The sequence below is a fragment of the Porites lutea genome, chromosome 7, assembly GCF_958299795.1.
Source record: "Porites lutea chromosome 7, jaPorLute2.1, whole genome shotgun sequence".
Taxonomy (NCBI): Eukaryota; Metazoa; Cnidaria; class Anthozoa; order Scleractinia; family Poritidae; genus Porites; species Porites lutea.
Window position 1 is genome coordinate 34,109,570 of NC_133207.1, and position 10,866 is coordinate 34,120,435.

Here is a 10,866-nt window from a genome sequence, read left to right on the forward strand (position 1 = left end):
AGTCATTTAAGAGCTGGACTGAAATTTTACTAGCAAGCGGGAAAACGTAACATCTGTCATCTTAGTTTCATTAGTAGACTCTTAGAACCTTACTCATTTACCGACGTAACCACTCGAACTGTCCGGTAATCGAACTTAATGGAACGATTGGGTTCGATTAAGTTCGGCAATCTAACACAATCGAACCAAAAAATTTGCGTCAAGTTCGTTCAGTCCGAACTCAACCGAACCAATCGAACTTAAATCAAACGTTCTAAACTAACACTCAAGATAGACAAGGGTTTTTTTTGAAGGGTCCTTTTAGCGTTAAAAGAATCAGGAAAGCAGCAAAGAAATCACTAGGCCGAAATCAGCAAAGAACCAAAAAAGAATCAGATGGAGGAGGAGGAGGCGTGAATGTGCCGGCAGTGAGATCAACTGAGACTTTAATACCTACAAGGGACGCTGTAAAGTTGAAAAAACTCTTTACGAAGCATAATATTCACTCTGTGATTGAGGAGGTTGATTAAAGGGATTAAAGGAGGATAAAGTTGTAATATGGCAATATGTCCTTGTTCTTCCGATCCAGGGTGTTGTTGTATGTATTTTTGCTCCAAAAATTACGCTACACTGATCCGATACCACCACTCCCGCGCGGAATATACTCTATCAGTGGTAAGACACCCTAGAAAAAGGAAACATTTAACAAAACACGGGCAATTTTCCTGTATAATGTCCCATTTTTAATCGTATGTATACCAACTTCGACCATCGAGCCCAGTCAATCCACAGATAGCCCAAGCTCGAAATATGAGCATCGGCGAAACCGATGATAAACCGTTTGCATAAAAACCCATAAAACGGCCATAAATCGGCCCGTGGACCACACAGGGGAGACGTAACACACATTTTAAGTAAGGTAAGCTGTTTTTTATTGAAATCCTTTCATTTTCGTAGGTTACAGAAACGATAGGTTTTTTTCCCATACAAATCCTTATATTTTGAATGTTACGCAACAATGCCGATGCTCGCCGATGCTCATATTTCGAGCTTGGGCTACCTGTGGTCGAACTCAATCAAAGTTCGATTGGGTTCGATTACTTAATTTTTTCGTGAGAGTTCGATTGTGTTCGATTACCGAACTTAATCGAACCCAATCAAAAAAAAATTAATTTAGAATTTGTAAAGGAGTTAACGTCAACAATTCCGATTCATGAAGTTATGAATATATGAAAATATATTCATAAGGGTTCGAATCCCGTACCAGCCTGAATTTTTTTTCACGCTTTTTTTTCGCAACTGCAAAAGTTGCCTATGTAACTGCGACGATCTTCCTTCATATAACCCCAATAACGATTCCTATCTTCCACAAACTTCAATAGTTCTAGCCTTTCCCAAAGTCTCCCCGGGGTTTTCCGGCTTTGACGAGTATATGCAAGACGTTCCTCGATTGCATGATCAGGAGCCCATAGGTTATGGTTCTCCTTGCATATGATTGGAGGTTCCTCATACATGTGTTAGTAGAGCTTGATTCTCCGTTATTTGTCAAATCAAAAGGACGATGAAGGGGCTCGGAAAATATATTTGGTGTTGCGTGAAAAAGGGCGAATGTTTTTTTTTTTTCTTTTTGGTGGGAAGAGGGGTGGTTGTAGGGTTTCTTACTTTTCAAAGCGTATCATTGATAGTTTCATTTATTGAGTTTTGTGGATTTATAACCTTTCTCTCTAAGGTGCTTCTCGTTCTCTTGTCATTTTTCTAAGAGCATTTTATTGTTTTTTTAGAGCATTTTGTTGTTGTTGTTTGTTGTTGTACCATTGTTTTCCTTATTTAAAAAAAAATGGCTTAGCAGCTTTTCATTATTTCTGTTATTCCTTTTTTCAGGTGTTTTATTGAAATACCAACGGTGACAAAGAAATTGTTAGGGATACGCCATAATCAATAACTAACGCTCAAAGTCATGACGCCTTGTACAAAAAAATGGCTGCAGGTTTCAATTTGGCCAGGACCCCATAACCGGTCCTGAGCGAGCAACTCCCATGTGTTATAAACTCCTCCGAACCGCTCTGACTTCTACACCCTTTCCCAGACTAAAGTACTGGAAAACCATACCGTTCACAGAGGGCCGTATATACCTCAGCTTATAGCTCCCTCGCAAGGACCCCGCCCCTTTTGAGTCGCCCCATTTCCTCCTCAATTTTGGAGTTTCAACATGGCGCTTTCGCGAGCAAAAACATTCACGCGCCAGAGAAAATGGCTGTACCGCAGGCTATGAAAGAGAGAAAATATCAACTTCCGGTTGCCATTTTTGATGTCCGCGAAGTCAACGTTCTCGTTTTTAAGGTCCCTAATAAGAACTTACGAAACTATGACGGCGACGGCAAGGAGAACGTCAAAAAAGCAATAGGTTTAATGAGCAAAACAACAACTCTGCACTTGCATCACGCTTTTTTGTTCATTTCTTTGCTGTTCCTGCACAACTACGATGTGAAATGGCCAAATTTTAATTTTACCTGAGAACGGTAACGGCAAGGTGATAAATTCTACCATCTCTGTCTGAACTCGTGCGCGTTTCCCTTGCTTCAGCTCCAACCGAAATTCCTTTCTTTTAAGTAACAGGGCGAATTGGGATAATCGCGCAAAAGTTTAAAAGGATGCAAAGTCTATTTTTCAGCGACGTTTTCACGGACGTCGCCGTTGTCGGATCGTAAGGTCCCTAATATCGTTGATTTGCCACGGCTAGCTCTTTCGACCTATTCTTGGTAATGGAAATTTTAACCAGCTGAGAAGAACAAAATCCATAGCAAAGGTTGGTAACCAGGAAACCATTGCCATTAGCATTCGAGCATCTAAACCAACAGGGTAACGATAGCGTGGTGCGTGTGACGTCAGAGCAGTCACCACGGTATTCGCAACTTCATCCAGGCGATCAGATGCAGGAAACTCTGTAAGGCGCTTAATCACTTGGGGAGAAAAAAAAAACATCGTTGGCATCTCATTACAAAGAAATTTTGTGCATCAAGTGTCATTTTAGAAGCGGTCAATAGATACCGGCCCGTAACTATAAAGGTCAGTTTCACTATAAGGGTTACCTGATGAAAAAATTGAAATGAAATTGACATGAAAATTGTTAAAAACTGTCTACTTCGTAAGGACGAAAAGAAAGAAAACTATAGCATTATTTTCGAAGAAGACTAGCTTATTTGAAAAAATTCCATCCTTTGTAGGCAGTGTGCCTAAATGGACGGACGACTTGGTCCATCAGACCAAGTTTGAAAAAAATACGGTCTTCAGTTCTTCTGCCTACCTGAATGCACACCGCTCCTTTTCAGTTTTGCTCATGTTACGCCCCTTCAGTTCGTCTTTTCTGTTCCTCGTTAGTGTTCTTTCAAAGTTCACTGATCATTTGATAATCAACTATATTTTAATGTCTAAAAAAGTGTCTATTAGCTCCGTCCTATGTGCACTTCGCTTACAGCACATTTTCACGAAGCTAATCAAGCTTCAGTTCACTTGTCTATGGTAGGAAAAGCACAAATTAAGAATGAAAATATACCTTCTTTTAAGTATTCCTCTCCGTACTCCTCTTTAAGCTGATCATCTAGGTTTTCCCAGGCCTCTTTCAAATTTTTTTCAATAATGGATGGCTGATTTATGTTGGTTCGAAATGCACCTGGTTCCAAAATACTCACTTTCACTCCCCAGGGATACATTTCTCGTCTTAACGCATCTGAAAACGCCTCCACGCCATACTTAGTCACAGCATAGTGGGAGAATATGGACGTCGAGAAACGACCTGCATGTATCAAAAGTACAAACACTATATACAGACAGCCCTTCTGATCTGCGGAAAAGTCCTAATTGAAGGAGAAACGAGTCACTTTGACCTTGTGAAGTTCATTGTACCTACGTACCTGGAGGAGTCAGTTAGTGATTGGCTGCAATCTAAGCTACTGAATACTAAAAGATCTGAACGTGCGATGTGGTTGGGGAGGGGGGGGAGGGGCGAGGAGGGAAGATAAGATGAAGATAACTTTTTTGACGTGTCTGAGCTGCCGGACAAATGTCGGCATATCCACTCACAGTATTCGTTTATTCATCATGTAATATGAGTCATCTACGTGTTTGAGAAGGCGGGCATGCTCCGTTCACCTTCGCGTCAAAGCGCCTTATTAATGATGATAGCTGACTAACCTCGTTACCAGGTTTCTCTCCTGCTCGTCCAAATTCAATAAGGATGAAATACACTATTTATATTAGGCAGTCGAGAGTTGTAAAGGGCGCCAGTGGCCGCTTCTAAAGATACCCACTCAATAAAGAAGAAATGTGCACCAAACTGGGAAGCAAATCCCCGGGAATTTGATACGTGACCGAAGCTGAAGGGACCATTGTTAGTAATTCTATTAGGGGATTACCAATATTGCGTGAATTGGCGTTGTGGAAACTGTTGTTGTTTAGCTAGTGTCTTGTGGTATGTGCCCTAATATTTGTGTTCAAAGATCCTATTTGAAGAAAACATGTCATGTATCGCGATTTCAAAATGATGACAGGGTTGTGGAGCCATGAAATGGCATAGTGTGTTTCCTTTATATAGCTTACCGCCAACGCTTGCGAAGTTCACAACTCGTCCCCTGGCCATCTTGATAAGTGGAAGAAATGTTTTGGTCATTTCAATCAGTCCCCATAGATTCACGTCTGCTGTGCGTTTAAATATACTCATCGGCGCCCAATCGATCGACAGCATGTATCCGATTCCTGCATTGTTCACCAGTCCCCACAGTCCACCTGCTCGAAAAGAAATTTTGAGCGACTCTATAAAAAGTCGTCAATATGTTACAAAAGGCGGGCAGTCATTTTTTTTTTCAACCACAATAATAGTCGCCTGGTGAAATGATACCGATTGTAGACCCATCATTTCACAATACCATACCAGGGTAGGATTTAGGGTTGTTCAGTTTTGTGGAAAGGATTTAAGGTTTATAACAATGCTTAATACTGAGCGCTAACAAATCCAAGATATCAAGGAGCCGTGACCTACAACGTGACACCAATGAGAGCTGATCTGATTACATAATTCTTTAGGAATGTTTTAGGAAAATAGAAACTGAGGTAAAGCAGTTTTTGCAAAGCAGGAAAACAAGATAGGCCACTGACGTGGCTAATACTTATAGCGAGCGAATGTTATCATGACAATCATTGGTCGTGTATTGAAATTAAAATTCAGCAGGAGTGTTGAATCACTTTGTTTAGATACTACGTTACTTACACACCTCCATCACATTGGACCAACTCATTGACGTTATAATAAACTTCTTTGATCTGCTCTGAGTTTGTCACATCCATCTGAAATGTTTTGAGTTTATCGCTCGTCACTGACTTTAAACTCTGTTCACCTCCTTTTGTCAAACAAGTCGCCAACACACAAACTCCCATCTTGTCAAGTGATATGGCTGTAGCACGACCGAATCCAGAGTCGCAACCCGTAATGAGAACATACTTTCCTTTGATGTCAAGTTTTGCTTTTGATTTTAAAAAACAAAATATCAAAAGAGTGAAAATGCCAATCAAAGGCAGTAAAATCCAGCTTAATGGCGAGGTTTCAGCGGCATCCATAATGTTGATCATCTCTCCGTGACGTTACATGCTGAAAGGCTTAATGCCTTAATGACATGGACTTCTGGACTTGAATCACTGGAGACACTTCAAAGAATCACGGGAAGAGGAGTCAGAATTTTACCTATTTTTATCGATGGAGAACGTAGAAGACAGTTGACTAGCAACAGTTATTTAGGAAGGATAATGAGATAGAATTACTCAAAGCATTGCCAAATGGCTTTCGCTCAAAGGCCGCTCGTTGACCTATTCAAGCAAATCACTTCACGGTCTTCACGTGATCCCTTTAGGCTTTTAAAGTCACAACCCATGACCGTAAGTCACGAATTGACTGAGTCAAAACCATGGATGCCGCAGAAAGCTCGACATTTAATGGCATTTTGCTGCCTGTAATTGTCATTTTAACTCTTTTATTGCTTTATTATCTTAAACCAAGAGCTAAACTTAACGTCAAGGGAAAATATGTTCTCATCACGGGTTGCGACTCTGGATTTGGGCGTGCTACAGCCATTGCACTTGACAAGATGGGTGTTTGTGTGTTAGCGACCTGCTTGACAAAAGAAGGTGAACGAAGTTTAAAATCAGTGACGAGTGACAAACTAAAAACATTTAAGTTGGATGTGACAAACTCAGAGCAGATTAAAGAAGTACTTGATAAAGTCAACAAACTGCTGGTCAATGGTAACGCAGGTGAGTATCCCTGTTCTATTTTTACTTTTTATTGCACGATTGTTGACATCATTGCTTGTTATCCCGTTAATAGTAAGTTCTTTTTCCAAGGCATTCCTTTAATAATTTTATTCAAAACCGAATCACAAATACACGAGTTCGTGTCGGCCACGGTTCCTTGAGTACTCATTATCAGATATTGTTTACTTAATTTCACTCCCACGAGGACACGCACCACCATTCAGTGTGAAGCATAAGTTTGTTGCTGTTGTTGTTTGGTCTTGTTTTCTAGGTTTTTTTATGTTTTCTCCTGTCAGTGACTTAGGCGACTCGAAAAAAAATCCGAGTTCTCCCAACAAGGGTCGAACCCATCACCTTCAGGCTTTATACTGGGCAATATGCTTTACCACTAAGCTCACTGTCAGCTGCGCTCCTGAGCAAAGGAGGCCCCGACTCATTCCCCTGCCACAACATCTTTCGAAAAAACAATGAAAAACTTGGTATTTAGGAATGATTATTGAGTCATGACCAATAAGCCTGAAGGACTGAGCAAACCTCAAAAACATAATCTAACTACAAACCCCAACTGCCTTTTTTTCGTGTTTGATGGGCGGGTTTCCTCCGCTCTTTTCCAGAAACGTTTCCGGTTTTCACGGTTTTTCTACGGTAGGAGGTTGTAAAATTTATCAACAAAATGTGCTTCTTAAGCCATGAAATGAAATAGGCTTGGAGATGGGAATTGTACCATCCCCTTCCATTCAGGACATTCCGTTTTTGCAACAGAATTTGATGGCTGACAGTTCTTAAAAATGTAATTTTTAGGCAGACTGTGGGGCCTGGTAAACAACGCTGGAATTGTGCATAGGCTACCAATCGAGTGGACTCCGCTGACCATATATAAAAGAACCGCAGATGTGAATCTATGGGGACTGATTGAAATGACCAAGACATTTCTTCCACTTGTTAAGAGGGCCCGGGGACGAGTTGTTAACTTCTCAAGTGGTGCTGGTAAGGGGAAAATGTTGAAAATCGATTGAAGCGGTTAGAGCACGAAAGAAGTGCAGGGGAAACACGAGATGCAGTCGAGTGTTTCTCTTTACTTTTTGAGTGCGTACTCTGGCCGCTTCCTAAGTGCTTTACAACAGAATTTTAAAAAAAACAGAGCATAGTCAAGGCTTCTTTGATTGTTTTATGATAAAGGATCCGTTAAATTCTCCACGCAGAACTTAATTCCTAATTTTTCGAAACAAACTTTTAGCTTCGTGTTCTATACCCTCATAGAGCACGCCTTTTGACCAGTCAGATTGCGCATTATAGCTGAACTATATTAGAAAATAAGATAGTCTTGAGAGATGTATCGTCTATCCCAGGACTTTTATTATAATTGTTTCTTTCACCTTACTTCGATTCTTTCCTTGAGTGACAAACAAAGAGACCTTTGTGTCCACCGCAAAGGCAAGTGGACTTTAGGAAAATGTAAAATAAATACGAAGGGAGCAAGATTTTCTTCATTAAGTAAGTTGCTTCGCAGATAATCATTTTTAGAAAGTTGCAACTTTCACCTTGTTTGTGTTATAGTCCCCTAGATTCTTTTCACAATTGCACAAGCTGCCTATGATCTTCTCCATTTTTTATAAAGATTCATCTAGTAATAAAAAGCAGTCTTCAAAGGACTGCCATCTTAATTCTAATGTATGATTTCATACTTTTAATAAAATACAGGTCGTTTCTCGGTGCCATTTGTGTCAGCATACAGTATAACCAAGTATGGCGTGGAGGCGTTTTCAGATGCATTAAGGCGAGAAATGTATCCGTGGGGAGTGAAAGTGAGCATTCTGGAACCTGGTACATTTCAGACCAACATGAGTCAGCCCTCCCACGTTGAAAAAAGTTACAAAGCTGGTTGGGAGATCCTGGATGATCAGCTAAAGGAAGAATACGGAGAGAAATTCTTGAATGAAGGTATATCGTCATCCTGAAAATTGTACTTTCCAGTTTAGAAAGAAATGCGGAGATGCCAATTAACATTATTTACTTGCCAACAAAGTTTTCTTCAGGTAACATAAATAGTGGCAAATTGCTGTACTAAATAAATTCGTTTTATTGATGAAGAATCTAGAATGTATTGTTATTCCAGAATTAGGTAAATCAGTCGTCTCTAATAAGCAATATCTGGATCAGTACTTAAAACAATGAAATTGAAGAAACAGAAGCTAATGACAGTTTTTTCTTCCTAGTGGTTAAGTTGTGGACAGAGTTTCCTCAATCTGATCGCCTGTATTTAGTTGTGGATGCTGTTTTGGATGCCTTAACGTCACAAACACCGCGTGACCGTTATGTGGTTGGTTCAGATGCTTGGTTTGGAATAGCAATGGTGTCCTGGCTACCAACCTTTGTGGTGGACTCAATTATTAGAAAGCTGTTGAAAACGGCATTGCCTAAAGTGGTTCGAAAAGACTAGCCATGTTGAAACGCTATTTCCGAAGCAGTGATAGTTGTTTTGATATTTAATGGAGATGAAGCCATTTAACTGTCATTATATAAATCTACATTCATCACGATCATTCTTAAAGTAGCTCCTTTACAGTTCTGCATCTGAAAATATATAGCCTAATTATAAAGTATAGAATATAGAATACCCGTAGAGAAATTGTGCAGGTTGGATCTGCCCACAAGAATTATCAATTGGATCATAGATTTCTTTTCTGGTTAACTCTGCGGACTGTTACTCCGCGTGGGGCGCAGTGCCGTGCGGGCTCCATCAGGGAACAAAATTAGACTCATGGCTATTTCTTGTACTTATAAATGATTTAGATTCTGATCATTTAGCTAATGTATGGAAGTACGTTGACGATACGACGGCATCAGAAGTCGTTACCAGGGGGGGCAACCGAAGTTGTGCCCAGGAGATCGCGGATAAAGTTGTGGAGTTATCTCCGTAGAATAGAGTCAAACTTAATAGCGACAAGTGTAAGGAGCTCACTAAGGGTATCTTTTGTAAAGGATGAGCCCCGGTTTGCGCCTATTGTAGTATAAGATAATGAACTAAAGAAAGTGACAAGCTAGTGCTAAACGTCTAGGTCTGACCGTATCGAGCAACCTTACGTAGAAGGATTGGCATATTTTAGTGACATAATGAAGAAAGCGTCGAAGCGTCTGTATTTTTTAGTGCAGCTAAAGAGATCAAGAGTTCCTCGGCAGGATATTCACACTTTTTACACTGCTTGTATACGCTCTGTTCTTACGTACGCAGCACCTGCTTTTCTATGCCTTTCCATAGTACCTAAAAGACGAGTTTGCCCGAGTGGAAAAACGGGCAATGTCTATAATATGCCCAGGACTGCCCTACCAGAAGGCTATCGAACAGGAGAACATTCTCCCTATTGTAGATTTCATCACAGGGCTATGTCATAACACTTTCGACACCCGACCACGGTAAAGGACTCTATATTAAACACCGTCTGAATAGTTTAATACAATTCAGTGGTCCGTCACGTTATACTGTAAGGTGCAACACGCGCTTCATCGCACCTAAAAGCAAGACAGATCGTTTTATCAATAGTTTTATTATTAGATCCTGTATTGATAATATATTTACGTAGATTTTTAGACTTTTTATCACATTTTTTTCATACTTTTATATTTCCTGCACTTAGTTTTACATACACATTTTGTCACTTGCATCATTTGTAAATACGCAAATTCAGCCCTCGGGCTGCAAAGTATAGGTTATTAAATGTAAAAAGGGTAAAGATCCTTATTTGACGTCGGTAGGAGCCCATCAAATGGTAACTCGTAACTTCAACTGACAAATCTGAGGCCGACCATGCGCTCACTTTACTCCCCCTCCCCCCTTCTTTCTCGGCCTTTCTCTCCATCAGTGCTACGTTTTACCAGGTTATAAAGCTATTTAAGCTACACAGAAGTGAGAGGGGTCGATACAAGGACATGTGATCACACCTGGGAAAAAACCCCACTATAAATTTAAAAAACCCACTGTTCAACAGAAACTGATAGAGATGATCAATAGACGATCATCTCTAATTTACCAGCAGAAGTTGCAAAGTTAACAACTCATCCATTGACGAGTGGAAGAAATGTTTTGGTCATTTCACATCCAACTGAAATGTTCTCAGTGCGGTGTCGCTCGTCGCTGATTTTAAACTCTGTTCTCCTCCTTTTGTCAAACAAGTCGCCAACACATAAACTCCCATCTTTTCAAGTGCAATAGCTGTAGCACGACCGAATCCAAAGTCGCAACCGGTAATGAGAATATAATTTCCATTTACATCAAGTTTAGCTCTTTGGTGAAAATAACAAAATATCAAAAAGGTCAAAAAAGGCCGATCGAAGGCAGTAAAATCCAGCTAATCGACGAGGTTTCAGCGGCGGCGGCTGATTCATTGTGCATGCTGACTGTCTAAGTGTAGCCTGAGATCATGCCCTCTCCCTATTATCCACTTTATGTCTCTCACGGGAAGAGGGCGTTATTTTTTTCCCTCTCGAGCCAAAGAAGCAAAGAAGCAAAAAAAAAAATAATAATAACGCCTGATCTCAGGTTAGTCTAAGTGCGACGTTCGCAAGCTGAATACCTTACTTATAACGGTT

The 10,866-nt window shown here is 40.3% G+C and overlaps 2 protein-coding genes across 3 annotated transcripts; one reads left to right on the forward strand and one right to left on the reverse strand.

The window, feature by feature from the left end:
• Positions 1-2,368: 2,368 nt before the first annotated feature.
• On the reverse strand, positions 2,369-5,642 carry LOC140943916 (short-chain dehydrogenase/reductase family 9C member 7-like). 2 transcript variants are annotated; one of them, XM_073393026.1, is made up of 4 exons: positions 5,247-5,642; positions 4,576-4,761; positions 3,533-3,772; positions 2,369-2,939 (listed from the first exon to the last, which is right to left on the reverse strand). In XM_073393026.1, the coding sequence occupies exons 1-4, from the start codon at positions 5,599-5,601 to the stop codon at positions 2,716-2,718; spliced, it is 1,005 nt and encodes a 334-aa protein (XP_073249127.1). In that variant the 5' UTR covers positions 5,602-5,642; the 3' UTR covers positions 2,369-2,715. The 2 variants fall into 2 exon arrangements, with proteins under 2 accessions (XP_073249127.1, XP_073249126.1); XM_073393025.1 differs by having other exon boundaries at positions 4,576-4,764.
• A 173-nt stretch (positions 5,643-5,815) lies between these two features.
• On the forward strand, positions 5,816-9,677 carry LOC140944839 (retinol dehydrogenase 7-like). The gene is made up of 4 exons (XM_073393942.1): positions 5,816-6,279; positions 7,081-7,266; positions 7,981-8,220; positions 8,496-9,677. The coding sequence occupies exons 1-4, from the start codon at positions 5,934-5,936 to the stop codon at positions 8,717-8,719; spliced, it is 996 nt and encodes a 331-aa protein (XP_073250043.1). The 5' UTR covers positions 5,816-5,933; the 3' UTR covers positions 8,720-9,677.
• Positions 9,678-10,866: the final 1,189 nt, after the last annotated feature.